This window comes from Colias philodice, chromosome 28, assembly GCF_061535455.1.
Source record: "Colias philodice isolate Cphi_HAF_F1 chromosome 28, ilColPhil1 Martin Lab GWU primary, whole genome shotgun sequence".
NCBI lineage: Eukaryota > Metazoa > Arthropoda > Insecta > Lepidoptera > Pieridae > Colias > Colias philodice.
Genome location: NC_143113.1, coordinates 1,526,056 through 1,546,503, shown reverse-complemented (window position 1 = coordinate 1,546,503; position 20,448 = coordinate 1,526,056). Strand labels below are relative to the sequence as shown.

The window sequence follows — 20,448 nt, the reverse complement described above, 5'->3', positions numbered from 1 at the left end:
GAAAACATAATTTTAAAAGATGGCATAGCTAAGTTAGGCGGGTTGCTTGTTAAGGGTGTACACAAAGAGTTCTAAGAATTCATCTAGGTATTTGAAAAAAAAAATGCGTCTTGAATTTTTTAAGCATTTTTTTCGTAAGTAGGTAGGTACTCAGCGTATGCAAAACTATGCCAATATAAAATAATTCAAACTACTAAATAAATAATAATAATATACCTAGATGTTTCATTACATATGTTATGGGTTATGGCTATCAATTAATATCAATTCATTTATCATTATATTACCTAGGTACTATAGTCGAGCCAATTTAATAGGCAACATTTGACGTCTATCAATTTTATCTTCAAAGAGAGGTAACCTGCTTAAAAACATCGATTAAAAGTGAATTAATCGATACGGATTTGAAACATTTGTAAATCGAATTTATTAATTTATGATGATTTTTGTTCACAAGTAATCAATGCATTCGATTCTAGATGTCAGATCTCGATTTTTAGAAGTAACATCTCTGGTATTTAAAAAGAAAAAAGGTTTATTGACACAAAATTGTAGCGACGTCAGTTCTTCAATTCAGAAATTGTTTATTATGTTTAGAATGGTTCATCAGTAAAATGAAATCTTAAAATTACTTGTATCGGTCATTATTATTATAAATATATGTAATCGTTATTGAAAAAAGTTAAGTAAATGTGCAGATCTAACAGAAAGAAATATCATGTTATTCTATGTTGTCGTTACTAGGTTACGTTGTTGAATTTTGTTGAACTGTCAAATGTTGCCCATTAAAATGGCTCTACAAGGGCTCTACTATAAGTGCTGACTTGTTTTAATTTGACCCACAAACATTCTGATTTTATATATTCGTACACGAAACTCTATAAATATGTACCTACTATAGAGCAATTCTTTGAATATACATAGGTACGTAGATAAGTATCTTGTGCCAATATAAAATAATTCAAACTACTACCTTAAATAGCTTAAATAAATAATATTAATATGGATGTTTCATTACATATATGTTATGGGTTATGGCTATCAATTAATATCAATTCATTTATCATTATATTACTAGTAGGCGAAATTAAAAACTCGTTAATAAAACATGTCACAAAATACACAGGAAGGAGATAACAAAATATCTTGAATTATTTATAAGACCGCCATTACTTATAATGATGTCACTGTTCGAACCACGCGATATTCGACTCTATTGACCTCTAATAAATGCAATATTCCCATAAATATCTAGACAAAAGCGGTTCGTTATACTATTTGACATGTAAGAATTTTATCGATCCTCTTATTTTGCTATTGATATAATCCATGCGTTAGACAGAGATAGATGTAGCTGTGTCGTGTCTATTCTCGTTGGCGGGAGAGAAACGGGGTCATAGCACGTGTTTGAATTTCGAAACACGTTCCGTCCAATACCATTCGTCTGTCCCAAGCTCGTTATCATTGGTCGGGTGTCCCCCGTACCAGAAACACGCGTGGCAACAAATCGATATTGCATGGTGCAGTTTTGTATGGGAGCGAACGACAGTATCGCTTGACGCTCGTCGCTCGGGATACCGTGGTAGGGGGGCGGTTGGTTTTAGAATGGATGTTTCGTTCGGCGCGCGGCGCCATTTCGTCACGAAAGATGTTGGAAGCGTGTGTATTTGGGGCGTATTGATACGATTATTGTACTTTTTACGCCATTTGAAGACTCCAACAGCTGTCTACTAATATTGGTAAGATCATTTTATCATTCTAGACTATAATTTTCATTATTGATAGTGTTAGTATTAAGATATTTGTATTGTTTTGCTAACGTTGCATATATCGATAAGTAGAGCGAACGAAATAGCGCTGTCAGTGCAATGACGTCACGGGAGGTCGATGGAATTTGTTGATACGCGATTTTAGACTTTATGCCCACTTATATAGGTACTTTCATATTTTAACTTATTTTGTAAAAAGTGTTTAGTTTCTATTCATGCCTTAGGTTCGTTATTTTGAGGCCATTTGGTATTTTGGTGATTTTTGTGTGTAGGTAATATTGAGCGAATGTAGTTTTAGGTATTTATGTATTGCATGTAGGTACTGTTTATAGAGGTTATTATATTTTGTTGAATAATAATATGACAATAATCCATTAAAAGGATTTAACAGCTGTTAGGGTGTCTCTTTCTCGCATGTGCATTCGCGAATAGCGCTATTTCATTCACTCCTTTACTTATTTATAGAGATGTCTTGGGTTTGGTAGCGTCCATTGGCGACTCATAAATTTCACTAGTGATGTACTCAAAAATGAAATGTTGTGTTGTCGATAAATCGCATAATGCTTAGTAATAGATATTTTTGCTATGATCTAGATTTTCATTATTTTAATAACCTTGCACTCAATTTTAAGTTTATAATTATAGACATAATTAGAATGATCGAATATCGTGTGGTTAATTAGATAAATTTTAGGATTTAAAAAATACATTGTTAAAAAAAATCAGAGTGAAAAAATATGTGTTCATTTTCTGAATTCAAAATATTACATTGATAAACATTAAGCATAATTAGCAAATAATATATCTAATGACATTTAATTATCGAAATTATACTAATGTGGTGTCTCATTAGTAGAACATTTTCATAAATATAGACTCATCGACACATAACATGAAAAAAGAACGTGTGTGCCGAGCACACATGTCAGAAATGAAACTTCTTTAGCAAGATTCAAAGATGATAAAATCATCGCCTTACTCCATAACGTGACGGTATTGCCATGACGTGACCTTGAAATTTTACTCTCAACACACCTTTAACTAATTCCAAATCAATACTTACTAGTAGAAGTGTGTCTGTCCTTTGATGATTTCATATTTTAACGCGAAAGTTTAAAAATGTATGCATGTGTTTGTTACTCTTTCATGCGAAAACCACTGAACATATATTATTTTGAGGATATTTGGTATAGAAATATTTATATAATATAATATGGTAAGCAGGTGAAACCGCGTGGCACAACTAGTAATCAATATCGTTTGTTTTCTTTCTGTCGTAATTTTTACTTCACTGTAATTATTTACTTTGAGATTGGAATTAACTTATATTTTCCAGGAATGTACTTACTTAAAAATTAAAATATTCCTTAGTACATATATTATTTAAAATATTGAACATGATTTAAAATTGTAATGTGGAATCAATTCTACTAAATATGATCTGAATATTTAGAAGATTTCGTAAAAAAACGTACATAATTATTATTATTATCGACATCACACAGCGCGGTAACATCACTACACTAAAAATAAAATGTCTGCCGTCGCGTTCCTACGAAGGGGACCTTTCTCCATTAAGTGGAGATAAAACCACTGTAAACGAATTTTAACCTTAATCCGTTGAAATAAGGTTGAATATTCATATAAAACGTAATATCAGGTAGAATTTTCGTTCCCGTATTCAATTTTGAACCTTAACATGTAAGGAAATAAAGTATATTTTGTACTGGATGTAGTTTTTTGACTTTGATGGGAATAAAAATGAAGGACGGAATGCTTTATTACGATTTTGAAATTGGAATACTGACAGGGCGAGGGAAAGAGATATATGCTAGAGTGAGACGGCAATAAACATGTTTGCCAATTAGGAGCGATTCCCTGATTTTATGGAGATTTTGACTTTTTGATTGAGCTTTGAATTTCGTTTGTTTGTTCGAATAGGACTTGAAAACGGCTGAATCGTTTTCAATGGTCTTTCGAAATTGAATTATTAGGATCATTTATTTATGGTAGCAACGTAATTAACATAAATAAATTAGTCATTATTTTATTAATTAAAAATAAATGTATTTATTAAATAAAAATATATCTAAGTAGGTACTTTAAAAAAAAGAAGTTGTGTTAAAATATTTTTTTTTAATAAGTAGAAACATTAAAAAACACAATATTGTTTGTTTGTGAATAGGCAACTCAATCTCGCAAAAACGGAATATTATATCTAGATATCATTAAAATCTTGTCAATATCCACGCTATCCGTTGTTGAAGACAGAATGAAAATCGGTGCAGGAATTTTTGAGTTTATTGCGAACTGATAGACAGCGGCGATAGACTTTCTTTAAAAAATCTAATCTATCGAAATTATTTAACGTACCTACCAGGTTCTACCTGGTAGGTACCTACGTTAAACAATTTCAATAACAAAGAAACAAGAATTAAGAAACGGATAACAGTCATAGATTTTAGCAATTTCTACCTAGATATTCTTGCGGATCTAGGCGATTTCTAATGTTGTCTATGATTCTAGGCTAGGCTATATTACATACTAGAGGTCCGCCCCGGCTTCGCCCGTGGTACCTACATGTTTAAACTATCCTATCTCTCAAGTTGGATCGAACTGCACATGGTGTGCGAATTTTATTATAATCGGTTAAGTGGTTTAGGAGTCCATTAGCTGGGTCCACACCGGCCGATCCACCGCGATCCGATCGCGCGCGGCAGGCGCGCGATCCAAAGATGCGGGCGGTGTGGACGTGCCGCGCGCGATCCATGCACGCGTTTTGCCGCGCGCGATCCCTACCTCGTGCGATCCGTTAGCGGGCGGTTTTTGTACCCGCTTCAAAGGTGCCTCAGTTGCGTGATGCGCGCGGTGTGGACGGTTGTGTTGGATCGCGCGATCCACCTCACCATGGACATCTCAGAAAGTCGAATATCTCAAATTGAATAGCATTCATTCTTGCAAAATTGTGTTCCACTTCATCTGAAACTAACTCTGCGTACAGCTGAGTCCCAGATTCCAATCGATTTTTGTAAAGTTGTTTCACCCAAAACCGACGATTTCTTTTTTTTTATTTTTTGCGCAAACATTTCAGTATAATAAAAGTTACTGCTGCAACGGCAAGACGCCGCCGTTGTACGTGTGACTCCATATCGTACAAGAGTTAGACTGGCTGAATCACGGATCGCCTTAGGATCACTTGGAGCGCATATTTTGGATCGCAAGTTTTTAAAGTGGATCGGCCTAACATGATCCACGATCCATGCTCCGCGATCCTGGATCGCGGATCGCGGGATCACTGGATCGGCCGGTGTGGACCCAGCTATTGAGGACAAACATTGTGGGACGAGATTTATATACCTATATATTAAGATTAGGTATTTGCGTCTTTCGCTAGGCTAGGCTATATTATATCATTATTAATCGGAAGTCTAGTAAAATCGGAAATCGGTCAGTTTGCAAAAATTAATTCATTGTGTTAATTTAATTTGTTATTACGTTACTAATCCTAGTTTAGTATACCTAGGTACCTAACGATTATTTTACTTACTTTCATTCAAGAAATACTGATTCGATTTGGTTGAAATTTAGAATGTATGCAGGCTATATACCTATACCTAAAACCCGCATAGTTCCCGGTTGATCCAAGTTACCCTCTATATGTATGTGCTTAATTTCATTGTAATCGGTTTAGTAGTAGGTATTTGCGTGAGAGCAACAAACATACATATACAATATAGGTACATCCATCCTCACAACCTTCGAATTTATAATATAAATATGAAGGATAGGATGGGATAGATATCTATAGGTAGGTACCTACTTAATATTACCTATAAAGCTGAAGAGATTGTTTGTTTGAACGCGCTAATCTCAGGAACTACTGGTCCGATTTGAAAAAATAGATAACCTGGTAACTGGTGATAGAGGATGTTGTGCCCGTTCAGAAAAAATATTATGTGTTCAGTAAAAGACCCTTAATTTTGGAAATATTTAATATTTTCGAAAATTTTAAAAATATTACCCCCTTGTCCACTTTCTGTAATGTCTTTTGTGCCCAACTAAAGAGATTGAACGAGGTATGATCTCAGAAGCTACTTGCAGCTAAGCTGATAGACCATTTATTGAAATACTAGCGGTCCGCCCCGGCTTCGCCCGTGGTACATATTTCGCAATAAAAAGTAGCCTATGTCCCTTCTCAGGTATCAAAATATCTCCACACCAAATATTCATGCAAATTGGTTCAGTAGTTTAGGCGTGATTGAGTAACAGACAGACAGACAGAGTTACTTTCGCATTTATAATATTAAGTATGTTGAAATATAGATACCTATTCAAAATCATCACCAGTTACCTTTAAAAGAAATAATAAAGACAATAGGAGATATATTTATATCGATATCATCTATTTAGCTTATGTATTTTACTATGTTTAGGTATAGGTAGCTATTTTTTGTTTGTCAATAAATAAAAAAATAGCGAGTCGACCGGTTTTCAAACTTCTCGTGGGTGTATTATCAATTATGCCTAAATAGTTTTTTTTTTGTTTTATGATAACTTGAAACATCTTGATATTTATTTAAATCGCATAGTGTAACCTTGTTGGCTACTGTATGTTCACGAAATCGTAATAACTGCAGAAAGGAATCGCCAAATGTGTAGATAACTAAAACTAGAGAACGGCTCGACCAATTACAACCAATAAGGAAAATCTATGCTATAGGTACATTTCAAGATAATTTTTAGCTGTTTTGTCGAAGCTAGAAATGTGTGTGAAATAATTTTCCTCCTGTTGGTCTTATAGCGTGACTAGCCTTTAGCCTTCCTCGATAAATGGGCTATCTAACACCGAAAGAATTTTTCAAATCGGACCAGTAGTTCCTGAGATTAGTGCGTTCAAACAAACAAACTCTATTGTTGGGTTTTATGATAGAGTTTTGGATGAAAACTGCTAGACGGCATGCTTTTGCACTTCGAATCACTATGTCTAATATTGATAAAAACGCTATGAAAATGGGTTGAATAGTTTGCGAGTTTACCACGATCCTGCTTAGATATTGTAGCCTGCCTATAGGTACATGGATTATTATATTTTTGTCTTGACTATAAGAAAGTTTTGTTCTGTCCGCACTTGTCACTTGTGAAAGCTCTATAAATTATTTAAATTTGGCACAGATAATCTTTAGGGTACGCGCAGACAGAGAGCGTTCTGCGTTCCGCGTTCTGCGTTCTGCGTTCCGCGTTCTTTGTAATGTGAAGGATCTATAGCGCCGGCGCACACAGAACGCAGTTAGACCGCGGCGGTCATTCGGAACGCTTGCGTTCTCGCGTTCTCTGTACAGAATTACAAAGAACTCGCGTTCTCGCTATGGCTGGTCCGTCTTCTCCAATTGGTATCTTGTTTTTCTATTTCAGATTTTACATAGTCATGTAACTCATTGAAGCTATTTATTGACATTCGAAAATAAATATAAAATCTCTCTTCATCTTGAAGCAGCTCAGGGATAAGAATACTAAATTCTCCCATATCATCTCGTTTCGTGTTGATAGGGTGTACCCAACATTTTCTACTTTATTTTGACTCCTCTAGACTCCACAAAAGCAAGGCTTCATCTTCGGAAGATGAACTTTCGAGAGACATGTTTCACGTGCGGAGAGTCGCGAAATAGAACGCAAATATCTTGAACGTGCTCCTGTGTGCGCTAGAACGCAGAACGCAGAACTGACGAACGCAGAACGCAGAACGCGGAACGCAGAACGCTGTATGTCTGCGCGTAGCCTTAGACCCTGAAAGAACATAGGCTACCTTTTATTGCGAAATATGTACCTACCACGGGCGAAGCCGGGGCGGACCGCTAGTAGGTACAACATAAAACAGGTATTTAAAGGATAGGTTCACTATTATTATAAATGCGAAATCGATATTAAAAAATCGTTTTCTAGGATTGCTAGAGCCAAATCCATCTCAATCCGTTCAGCCATTTCTTATCTTATTATGGTACAAATATTACTTATAAGATTCCTTTTATAAACACTGTGCATAAGTAGAACCTATAAGTACCTAGATAAGCAATTATAGATGTGGGTACGATTACATTATTTGCCGTGACTTCTAAACGACTGTATCGATTTGGATGTATGAATTTTCGTTATAATAATTGTCTTACGGCCGTTTTTAATATAATCCTCTCCAATTTTGAAGTGAAACTTCTTTGGGTCTGTTGAGTAAAATTTCAAGGTTATGTCATGGCAATACCGTCACGTCAGGAGTAAGACGGAGATTTTGGTAATTTGAATCAAGAAGTTTCATTTCTAACACGAGTGCTCGGAAGACAAACTTTTTTTCCCCTACTAAAGTTAGACAAATCTATCCATTTGCACTTTCGTTCATTAATAGAATATTGAATTCTATCGACTAGTAGCAGTTTACCTACCTATATGAATTTTTACTGTTGTTTCAGGTACATAATCTCCATTCAAAATGTCGCTACGGGTCGTTTACGATAACCAAATGCTGGTACCTAGAGGCAAGTATTAAAATGTATTCTAATATTTTCCAATATTATAAAAAAAATGTTTAATTGCCCATAACTGCTCAACCGATATTGAAAATTCTTTAATCCTAATAAAAATAAGCCTTGGTCACGGCTTATTTTTATCTTTAGCCCGGTACTTCCGGGCTTAGCTAGTTTTAATTATTTATGAAATCATTGCTGAAAAATACGCTTATTATGAACTTAGCGAACAACCATCTCTATGGCCTTCGTTAATTATAAATTGTAAATTGACATTACCCATCTAAAGTAAAATCGTTAAATTTAATAATTCTCCTTACAGAAGAAATGGTTCCAGCGTTAATCATAAACCCGCACAACCCACCCCCATGGCTCCAGAACAGCCCCGTGCAACCGCAAATCATTTACATACAACAACAGCAACAAAACTACGTGCAACAATTACAACAAGTTCAACAAGTCCAACAGATAGACCAGAACCAAGTGTACATCCAACAATATGGCTACCAGAACCCACAAATGTTCATCCCGAATTACGAACAAATACGGCCGATACAAATAGTTCCTAATGTAATGCAAGTACCCGCAAATGCAGAGTATTCCAACGAACGAATAGTACAATCCATGCAACAGACTTTTACACCCACACAGAACGTACAACATCAAAATATACCAATACAGAACATGCAGAATCAAGTGAACACGATGACGATGCCAATCCAAAATCAACAACCAGATAGAATCGAGAATCCACACACACAAGTGCGATTTGCAGATGTTAGAGTACCTAATGTTATACAAATGAGGCCTCCGGAACCTGTGAGACAGATGCAGCCAAATCAAATACAAGTGCCACGACCAGAACAGCAATTCCGACCGAACACACGAATGATACGACCACAAATACCGACCACAACAGTTCAAAGACGACCAGTCTTGAATAATAATATAGTCCGAACGCCCCGCTTTGCGTATAGACCGATACAGCCAAGATTGCGAAGCCAAATGCCGATACAAAAGCGATTTGTACAATCGACTAGCATGCCAAATGTCATTAACGTAACAAACATGGCCCCAACTCCCATAAACACAATGGAGAATGTCAGTAGAAAACGCAAGAGCGAATCACCTGATGAAATACAAAAGAAATTGAATATACTAGCGATTAATAATAGTCCCATACTATTAGGACAACTAGCGACTCCCGCTATACAAAGCGAAATTAAAACTGATAAACCTCCCATACCTGTTGCAGCAACAAATAATTCAGTCAGTACTCAAGTACAAAAGAATGATCTCGAAGCACCACAAATAAATTCAACGCACGGATTGGTCAATCAGATCAATTTAGCACAAAGCTTACTGGATAAAGAGAAATTAGTGCGAAACACTGTATATACCCAAGCTAGAGGTAGAATATTAAACGTTAAGAACGAAATTAAACCTGAAAATGTATCCATCGACGTACAGACAGACGATGTAATGAAAGAATCAAAGGAAGAACCACCAAAAGTAGTTGAAATTGAAGTGAAAGAAAACAAAGATATAAAAAAGGTGGAAGAGGTAGATGAAAATATACGAAATGTTAATAAAGGAATCAATACTAGAAGTGAAACGACGGAAGATATGAAATTAACAGACAAAGATTATATTCTAACGCACGTGCTAGATGGTTTTGTTATTCAAGAATCGAATGTAGCTTTTCCGGTAAGTTTATTTTCGGTTTGACTTACATAACAGCATTATCAGTGACTCAAAAACTACAATTATGACCGATTGGACCTAGTACGTCAGAGTATGCGAATTCTGGCACGTGGTTTTCATGTGTTAGAAAAGACATCTAGTAAATAGATACAGTACATGATGCAGGTCAACATCCATACTAATATTATAAATGCGAAAGTAACTCTGTCTGTCTGTCTGTTACTCAATCACGCCTAAACTACTGAACCAATTTGCATGAAATTTGGTATGGAGATATTTTGATACCCGAGAAAGGACATAGGCTAGCTTTAATTGCGAAATATGTACCACGGGCGAAGCAGGGGTGGACCTCTAGTAATATATATTTCATTGTAGATATATTCGGTGTCCGTACACAGTCAACAGATATATGAGAAATACATTTAAGAGAAGTTTTCAATTTTTAATTTTAAATCATTACATACTATAATGAAAAAAAATGTAGTAAGTAGTTCAGCGTAAATTAACGCTAGATAAAATTATGATGATGATAATTTCAATCTTTTCAGATAAGAAAACCACTAGTGGAGAAGACAATACGCCTAAGCTCAGAGACAAAAGAATTGATTCCCAATGTAGAAGACATAGCAGATAAAGATTTAGAAGACCATATACCTTCTGTGGCCATAGTAGTGGAGAGAAGTAAGAAATTAGAAGAGAAAGAGAAAGAAAGTGATGTTGATAGAGGTGAGTTTCATTAATATGTACATATTTGACTTTTAGATAAAAATGTAGATACCCGCATAATTAAAAGAAAATAACGAGATGTTGTTATAGTAAAGAATATCAGATAAAGGAAAGCGCAATTTTGTTAAAGCGAAAGCTTCTTATAAATTAAAAAGTATGGACCACATTTTACAAATCAAAGATAGATGTGGTTATTATTCACTATCTTTCCACCCGCAGCTTCGCCCGCGCAGTCAAATAAAAACCCGCATAGTTCCCGTTCCCGTGGGATTTCCGGGATAAAACCTATCCTATTTCCCGGGGTAAAAAGTAGCCTATGTCCTTTCTCGGGTATCAAAATATCTCTATACCAATTTTCATGCAAATTGGTTCAGTAGTTAAGGCGTGATTGAGTAACAGACAGACAGACAGAGTTACTTTCGCTTTTATAATAAAAAAGTATGGAAGTATGGATTGAAGGTTAAATGTAAGAAAAAAAAATAGCAGTATCAAGTTATTACTGTAAACATGATTTAAAAATGTGTTAGGTTTAAAATTACTAATTACATTTGTTTTATTTTCAGACAATCCATTTAGAAATCTAACTCCAGCAACCATCAAAACATGGACGGTGAGATTTTTTGTTAATTTTTTTAACCCTTTTAAAATTATCTAAGTCTAAGTACCTAACTACAGAAAAATCTAAATTATTATACATATTTTTGTTGTTGCTATCATTGCATTGATTTATAGGTAATGTACATAATTTTTCTCCGTATTTCTAATAACATGAAAAAATCTTCAATAATTTCACCCAAATCGGCACAGTTCTTTTTGTTATTTAACTGACTACATATAGAATATCTATATAATAGTTAGGACAACATTAAGACTATATTTTTTAACTCATATAATATTTACAGGTGGAACAATTAACGAAACATCTAGACGAAAGAGGCTGGTCAGATACCTCCGCTGCATTCTTCGAACATGAGATAGATGGAGAGTCGCTACTCTTAGTGTCAAAATCACAATTACTAACCATAGGAGTTAAGGAACAACAGGCTGATATAATTATGGAAATTATGAACAGATAATATTAATTAAAAAAATATTAGAACAGAGAAACTAATGTTTAATGTTCTTGTGGCAGCGGCTTTGAAAAAAAAGATTATGTTTTTCTAGGGCATACAAATTTGGATAGGTACATATATTTTGTTTCAAAGAGAAACAAATAAACTAATTTTATATAGAAGCAGTGCAAAAGAAAGATTTTAACATTGTCAATTTTGGGAGATTTTGCTTTTGTGGAAGGCAACACTGCCCTGTACTATGAGGTTTTAGCCCTGTACCTATTATGAAGATGTTTTCTGTATGAAAAATTAATTATTTTAATTGGATATAGGTATCTAGAGATATGTAGATAAATGTATTTATATATAAACTAGCTTTCCGCCCGCGGCTTCGCCCGCGTTTTAGAGAAAAACCCGTTCCCGTAGGATTTCCGGGATAAAACCTATCCTATGTCCTTTCTCGGGTATCAAAATATCTCTATACCAAATTTCATGCAAATTGGTTCAGTAGTTCAGGCGTGATTGAGTAACAGACAGACAGACAGAGTTACTTTTGCATTTATAATATTAGTATGGATTAGGTTGGTAATCGGTAATAATGGTAACTTTGATATGGTTAAATGATCAATTACTTAACGATTCTAAGTAGCAAGGAGGAGGCATATCCTAATATTTTGGGCAAAGTATGTGGTGAAAGGTATAAAAATTGAAAGAATAAGGTTTTCGAGTTAAATATGCAGTGCTTATTGTAAGGATTTTAAAAAGGACAGATAGAAACGTTGTAATTACAATTTTAGACAACTACAAGCCGATTTTTCAATCCTTGGTTAAAACTTACCCGTCCAATAAAGTATTACTCGATAAAATTAAAATGTCACCTGTAAACTGTGAAATACGGGCAATTTCAATACATTTTTGAAATGATAGTTTAATACGTTATTCAACAAATACGTTTTAACCAAGCAAGGATTGAAAAATCAGCCCTAAGAAAATGATTAAAATTGTATTATATGAACATTGAGAGTTCTCAATCTTATATATAAAAATGAATCGCAAAATGTGTTGGTAAGCGCATAACTCGAGAACGGCTGAACCGATTTCGATAATTCTTTTTTTATTATATTACTTGAAGTAACTACGAGGATGGTTTTAATGTAGAGAAAACGTAAATATGTACCACGGGCGAAGCCGGGGCGGACCGCTAGTTATTTTTATAAAATGTTCACTGTCAAATTTAAATAATTTTAGGTAATTATTGTACAATTTAGGTATTTAATATCTGAATGTATGTAAGTGTAACTATTTGTTATTATTATTTTGTCTTCCTGTTTTAAATATTTTTATAAATATTGTGATGTAATATTATTTTAGTTCCAAAACTTTTCTTTGAAATAAGATTATTTTTAACATATGAAGGAAAAGATAGTATATATGACAATAGTATAAATAAATAGTTAACCAATTAGTTAGCATTAAATTGTAAATATTTTCAATATAATTACCGACATAATGAATAATTTAAAACTGCAATATTCTGATTTAGTTGTATAAAAATACAACTGAATCAATTTACATATTATTATAAGTTTTAGAAGCATAATACTGTATGTGTAATGGTGAATACATGATGTTTGTTATACAATCGTTTTATTTAATTTATATCCCGATGGCAGAAAAACATCAATGAAGTGTAATCTATCATTCTCTTCATTCTATATTTAAATATGTAAATTGAAGAATGATTTTTTTTAAGCTATTGCATAGCTTCTATCGCGGGCCTTGAGCGCGGGGACCGAATCCAGAAATTCCGTAACGAAAAAACCTCACGCTCCCCACTCCGACGGGCACGAAGGTGTGGCTTGAAGGCATGCTATGCAATAGCTTTACCGCGGCAGTCCTCGAGTGCCACACGTCTTTTTTTAATTTAATGACAAAACAGCAATAAAAATGTTGCAAAAGCGGAAAATCTAATGGCCGAGCCAAACATCATTGGTGAGATTAAAGCCCAAAGACTCCGATGGCTCGGCCATGTGGAAAGAATGGGGGAAGATCGAGCAGCGAAACGAGCGTACCTGGGACAGCCATCTGGACGCCGGCCGTCCGGTTGGACGTCCCAGGTACCGTTGGAAAGACGAAATTGCCAAAGACCTGCGCACCCTCCAGATTGAAAATTGGCAAGAGATGGCGCATTCTTTTTGAATACTGGTTACAACATATTACAACATAATGTATTTAGGTACTTACATACTAATTGTCACTAGTACGGTAGTATGACATATGGAAACCTTTTTAAATTAAAATTAACTGCGCCTGTGAATTAATATTAGCAATAGATAACAATGGCTATAAACTCTACAAAATTATGCTCAATATTACCTACCTAAATATTACTAATTCATATTCATTACAATTACAATGTGCCGATTTTTAATCGTCATTGTTGTTTGCACATTTATTCGCAGTCTTGAAGATGATCGTCATCATCATCATCAATACATATAATAAAATTCTAGAAAAGTGGTGTCTGTACAATGAAAATATGTAAAAAAAATTTAGCAGGGGTTATTACTAAATCGATCCCAAACCCAAAACTGTCGTTAAATTTTTTTTTGTCTGTTTGTCTGTTTGTCCGTTTGTCTGTTTGTCCGTTTGTCTGTATGTTTGAACACGCTAATCTCAGAAACGGCTTATCCGATTTAAATGCGGTTTTCACTAATATATTTTGGTAATCTTCATTTAACATTTAGTGTTTATTTCATGTCAATCAGTTTATAAATAAAAAAGTTATGACCATTTAAGTATTCACGGCGAACATTTGCTAAGGCATTCTATGGTATATTATACAGTGTACGATAAAACGTAAGTTATCTGTTATACGCTACAGTTATTTCTGGTGGTGGGGGTGGGAGTGAGGGGGTAAGCTGAGGTAGTAGGGGGGGAGGGGCAAATTAAAATTATGCTTATTTTTAGGTAAATTTTATACATAAAATGTCCTTTAAATTATGTCGTATTACATATATTTTTAAGCCCCGACGCAAAAAGATGAGTGATAAGTGTTTGACCGCTATGTGTGTCTGTGTGTGTGTATCTGTTTGTTCCACCGTAGCTCGCTAACAGGAAAAATTTCTATAAGGTGGAAAAGGATAGGTTAGGTTAGGTTAGGTTAGGTTAGGTTAGGAAAAATTTTCTAAGTCCGGAAAATTTCCATACGCCAGGAAAATTTCTAAACGTCAGGAAAATTTATATAAGCCAGGAAAATTTCTATACGTCAGGAAAATTTTCTATAAGGTGGAAAAGGATAGGTTAGGTAAGGTTAGGTTAGGTTAGGTTAGGTTAGGAAAATTTTTCTAAGTCCGGAAAATTTCCATACGCCAGGAATATTTCTATACGCCAGGAAAATTTATATAAGCCAGGAAAATTTCTATACGTCAGGAAAATTTATATAAGCCAGGAAAATTTCTATACGTCAGGAAAATTTTCTATAGGGTGGAAAAGGATAGGTTAGGTTAGGTTAGGTTAGGAAAATTTTTCTAAGTCCGGAAAATTTCCATACGCCAGGAAAATTTCTATACGTCAGGAAAATTTATATAAGCCAGGAAAATTTCTATACGTCAGGAAAAATTTCTATAAGGTGGAAAAGGATAGGTAAGGTTAGGTTAGGTTAGGTTAGGTTAGGAAAATTATTCTAAGTCCGGAAAATTTCCATACGCCAGGAAAATTTCTATACGTCAGGAAAATTTATATAAGCCAGGAAAATTTCTATACGTCAGGAAAATTTTCTATAGGGTGGAAAAGGATAGGTTAGGTTAGGTTAGGTTAGGTTAGGAAAATTTTTCTAAGTCCGGAAAATTTCCAAACGCCGGGAAAATTTCTATACGTCAGGAAAATTTATATAAGCCAGGAAAATTTCTATACATCAGGAAAAATTTCTATAAGGTGGAAAAGGATAGGTGAGGTTAGGTTAGGTTAGGAAAATTTTTCTAGGTCCGGAAAATTTCCATACGCCAGGAAAATTTCTATACGTCCGGAAAATTTATATAAGCCAGGAAAATTTCTATACGTCAGGAAAAATTTATATAAGGTGGAAAAGGATAGGTTAGGTTAGGTTAGGAAAATTTTACTAAGTCCGGAAAATTTCAATACACCAGGAAAATTTCTATACGTCAGGAAAATTTATATAAGCCAGGAAAATTTCTATACGTCAGGAAAAATTTCTATAAGGTGGAAAAGGATAGGTTAGGTTAGGTTAGGTTAGGTTAGGTTAGGTTAGGAAAATTTTTGTAAGTCCGGAAAATTTCCATACGCCAGGAAAATTTCTATACGTCCGGAAAATTTATATAAGCCAGGAAAATTTCTATACGTCAGGAAAAATTTCTATAAGGTGGAAAAGGATAGGTTAGGTTAGGAAAATTTTTCTAAGTCCGGAAAATTTCCATACGCCAGGAAAATTTCTATACGTCAGGAAAATTTATATAAGCCAGGAAAATTTCTATACGTCAGGAAATATTTCTATAAGGTGGAAAAGGATAGGTTAGGTTAGGTTAGGAAAATTTTTCTTAGTCCGGAAAATTTCCATACGCCAGGAAAATTTCTATACGTCCGGAAAATTTATATAAGCCAGGAAAATTTCTATAAGTCAGGAAAAATTTCTATAAGGTGGAAAAGGATAGGTTAGGTTAGGTTAGGTTAGGAAAATTTTTCTAAGTCCGGAAAATTTCCATACGCCAGGAAAATTTCTATACGTCAGGAAAATTTATATAAGCCAGGAAATATTTCTATAAGGTGGAAAAGGATAGGTTAGGTTAGGTTAGGTTAGGTTAGGAAATTTTTTCTAAGTCCGGAAAATTTACTATTTTTCGATAATATATTACCTATGTTTTATACCTAACCTAACCGTAACACACGCACACACACACACACACACACACACACAGAAACCTAACTATTAGTACATTGAGGTACCTGTTTTTGTTGTTGAACAGCCGAATTTTTTCGATTTTGAAAAATTTAGAATTTTCCGAGAAAAGAGAGACGAAACAGCTAATATTACGATTATAAATTTCGTGGCCAGAAATAATTTAGTTTTAAAAAGCTAACCTAACCTAACCTAACCTAACCTAACCTTACCTAACCTAACCTAACCTAACCTAACCTAACCTAACCTAAACACAAACCTAACTATTAAATCGTCACACATAAACCTAACTATTATTACATTGAGGTTCAAATTTATGTCTATCAAAAATTAACGCCCTCTTTTGTTGTAGTCGTCGTTGAGTTGATTCAGCTTCTTATAGCTTTTTGTGTATCAGTTTGTTTGTTTGTTTGAACGCGCTAATCTCGGGAACTACTGGTCCAATTTGAAAAATTCTTTCGGTGTTAGATAGCCCATTTATCGAGGAAGGCTATATCCATACTAATATTATAAATGCGAAAGTAACTCTGTCTGTCTGTCTGTTACTCAATCACGCCTTAACTACTGAACCAATTTGCATGAAATTTGGTATAGAGATATTTTGATACCCGAGAAAGGACATAGGATAGGTTTTATCCCGGAAATCCTACGGGAACGGGTTTTTCTTTGAAAACGCGGGCGAAGCCGCGGGCGGAAAGCTAGTATCGAATATATTTGGAAACTTAAGGGGACAAGTAGCTACTGAGCACTGTCGTCAATAATTTTACCATCAACTCTTAGTAGATATACTTATACAATTCAATGGGTATTTAAAGATACTATCTTGCAATGGTATTTCCTATTGCATTTGATTTGAATGTTATCGTTACAAAACCGCAGAATATATCGATTTGTTCGTATGGCAAATAAATAATAGTTTAAAAAAACTAAAAAACACGCTTTTTATATAAAACCGATCTAAAAAATAGAAAATAAATTTAAATAAATTTAAATTAAGAAAATATATACCATTATATATATCAAACATGCTGAACGTTAATAATCAAGTTTTCACTTCTGCCGGCACTCCGGAGTGCAACCCGTCTTTTTTTTATCACACTATTACAATTATTAATTTTAAATTAAATTATTAAGTTGTTCGTCGTTCGTCGTTCGTCGTTCGTCGTTCGTCGTTCGTCGTTCGTCGTTCGTCGTTCGTCGTTCGTCGTTCGTCGTTCGTCGTTCGGTGTTCGTCGTTCGTCGTTCGTTGTTCGTTGTTCGTTGTTCGTTGTTCGGTGTTCGGTGTTCGGTGTTCGTTGTTCGTTGTTCGTTGTTCGTTGTTCGTTGTTCGTTGTTCGTTGTTCGTTGTTCGTTGTTCGTTGTTCGTTGTTCGTTGTTCGTTGTTCGTTGTTCGTTGTTCGTTGTTCGTTGTTCGTTGTTCGTTGTTCGTTGTTCGTTGTTCGTTGTTCGTTGTTCGTTGTTCGGTGTTCGGTGTTCGGTGTTCGTTGTTCGTTGTTCGTTGTTCGTTGTCCGTTGTCCGTTGTTCGGTGTTCGTTGTTCGTTGTTCGTTGTTCGTTGTTCGTTGTTCGTTGTTCGTTGTTCGGTGTTCGTTGTTCGTTGTTCGTTGTTCGTTGTTCGTTGTTCGTTGTTCGGTGTTCGTTGTTCGTTGTTCGTTGTTCGTTGTTCGTTGTTCGGTGTTCGGTGTTCGGTGTTCGTTGTTCGGTGTTCGTTGTTCGTTGTTCGTTGTTCGTTGTTCGTTGTTCGTTGTTCGTTGTTCGTTGTTCGTTGTTCGTTGTTCGTTGTTCGTTGTTCGTTGTTCGTTGTTCGTTGTTCGGTGTTCGTTGTTCGTTGTTCGTTGTTCGTTGTTCGTTGTTCGTTGTTCGTTGTTCGGTGTTCGTTGTTCGTTGTTCGTTGTTCGTTGTTCGTTGTTCGTTGTTCGGTGTTCGTTGTTCGTTGTTCGTTGTTCGTTGTTCGTTGTTCGGTGTTCGGTGTTCGGTGTTCGTTGTTCGGTGTTCGTTGTTCGTTGTTCGTTGTTCGTTGTTCGTTGTTCGTTGTTCGTTGTTCGTTGTTCGTTGTTCGTTGTTCGTTGTTCGTTGTTCGTTGTTCGTTGTTCGTTGTTCGTTGTTCGTTGTTCGTTGTTCGTTGTTCGTTGTTCGTTGTTCGTTGTTCGTTGTTCGTTGTTCGTTGTTCGTTGTTCGTTGTTCGTTGTTCGTTGTTCGTTGTTCGTTGTTCGGTGTTCGGTGTTCGTTGTTCGTTGTTCGTTGTTCGTTGTTCGTTGTTCGTTGTTCGTTGTTCGTTGTTCGTTGTTCGTTGTTCGTTGTTCGTTGTTCGTTGTTCGTTGTTCGTTGTTCGTTGTTCATTGTTCGGTGTTTGGTGTTTGGTGTTCGGTGTTCGTTGTTCGTTGTTCGTTGTTCGTTGTTCGGTGTTCGGTGTTCGTTGTTCGTTGTTCGTTGTTCGTTGTTCGTTGTTCGTTGTTCGTTGTTCGTTGTTCGTTGTTCGTTGTTCGTTGTTCGTTGTTCGTTGTTCGTTGTTCGTTGTTCGTTGTTCGTTGTTCGTTGTTCGTTGTTCGTTGTTCGTTGTTCGTTGTTCGTTGTTCGTTGTTCGTTGTTCGTTGTTCGTTGTTCGTTGTTCGTTGTTCGTTGTTCGTTGTTCGTTGTTCGTTGTTCGTTGTTCGTTGTTCGTTGTTCGTTGTTCGTTGTTCGTTGTTCGTTGTTCGTTGTTCGTTGTTCGTTGTTCGTTGTTCGTTGTTCGTTGTTCGTTGTTCGTTGTTCGTTGTTCGTTGTTCGTTGTTCGTGTTTGTGTTTGTGTTTGTGTTTGGATCAATAAAGAGGTAAAGCATAAAAATATGAAAGGCAAGTCAGTGTTTACATTATCATTTATCACTACATAGTACATTTTAACATTATCACTACATAGTATTAAACAAAGTCATTTCCCGTTATCCGTTTATCCCTAATAATAATAGAACAGTTTGGTGTTTGTGTTTGTGTTTGTGTTTGGATCAATAAAGAGGTAAAGCATAAAAATATGAAAGGCAAGTCAGTGTTTACATTATCACTACATAGTAGGCATGTGCGCCGATCGGCGTGGCGCACGCCGCCGGCCGTTTCAGTCACGCCGACGCCGCCGATTTTTTTTCCGGCGTCATCGGCGTATATAGTTTAAATAAAGCATTAGTATTTTTAAATATATGTATAATAATAATAAATTAATATATTGCTGCACAATCGTGAGATATGCAAACTCAGAGACTATTTCCTCGCAATGTTGGTTATGCAATCCATGCTGAAGTCATAGAATGTGACAAAGGACTCACTCCCCTGTCCCTGGCCAAACAGGACTGGCAAAAGCCGGCAGTGCTCAGCATTTCCGACAGGGAGGCCATATGGAAAGAGAAAGAGCTACACGGTAGGTTTCACAGGATTCTGCATGAACCTCATGTAGATTTCTTATCCTCCGTTCACTGGCTGCGTTTCGGTGACCTCTTTGGGGAAACCGAGGGTTTTGTCTGTGCGATACAGGATCAGGTGGTTAAAACGAATAATTATCGGAAGTACATCATAAAGGACGGGACCCAGGACTTATGTCGTATGTGTCACCGTCCTGGAGAAACTCTCCGACATGTTACTTTCGGTTGTTCCATGCTCGCCAACACTGAGTACTTGCACAGGCACAACCTAGCAGCTAGGATTATCCACCAAGAGCTCGCTCTGAAGTATGGCCTTCTTGACGGAAAAGTGCCTTATCCGCGCACCGCGCAGGATAGAGTCAAATGGAGGCTCTTATTGTCG

General features: G+C 35.7%; 1 protein-coding gene across 1 annotated transcript; it reads left to right on the top strand.

Annotated features, from left to right (window-relative positions):
- Positions 1–1,610: 1,610 nt before the first annotated feature.
- Positions 1,611–13,376, top strand: LOC149476183 (uncharacterized). The gene is made up of 6 exons (XM_089712200.1): positions 1,611–1,739; positions 8,228–8,293; positions 8,604–9,988; positions 10,534–10,711; positions 11,275–11,321; positions 11,614–13,376. The coding sequence occupies exons 2-6, from the start codon at positions 8,248–8,250 to the stop codon at positions 11,785–11,787; spliced, it is 1,830 nt and encodes a 609-aa protein (XP_089568326.1). The 5' UTR covers positions 1,611–1,739; positions 8,228–8,247; the 3' UTR covers positions 11,788–13,376.
- The last annotated feature ends 7,072 nt before the right edge of the window (positions 13,377–20,448 follow it).

Bases quoted from the DNA above. Each gene is read 5' to 3' on its own strand.
- LOC149476183 (XM_089712200.1), top strand. From the start codon at position 8,248: ATGTCGCTACGGGTCGTTTACGATAACCAAATGCTGGTACCTAGAG. The intron at 8,294-8,603 runs GCAAGTATTAAA...TTCTCCTTACAG, and splicing joins CCAAATGCTGGTACCTAGAG to AAGAAATGGTTCCAGCGTTA. The intron at 9,989-10,533 runs GTAAGTTTATTT...CAATCTTTTCAG, and splicing joins AATCGAATGTAGCTTTTCCG to ATAAGAAAACCACTAGTGGA.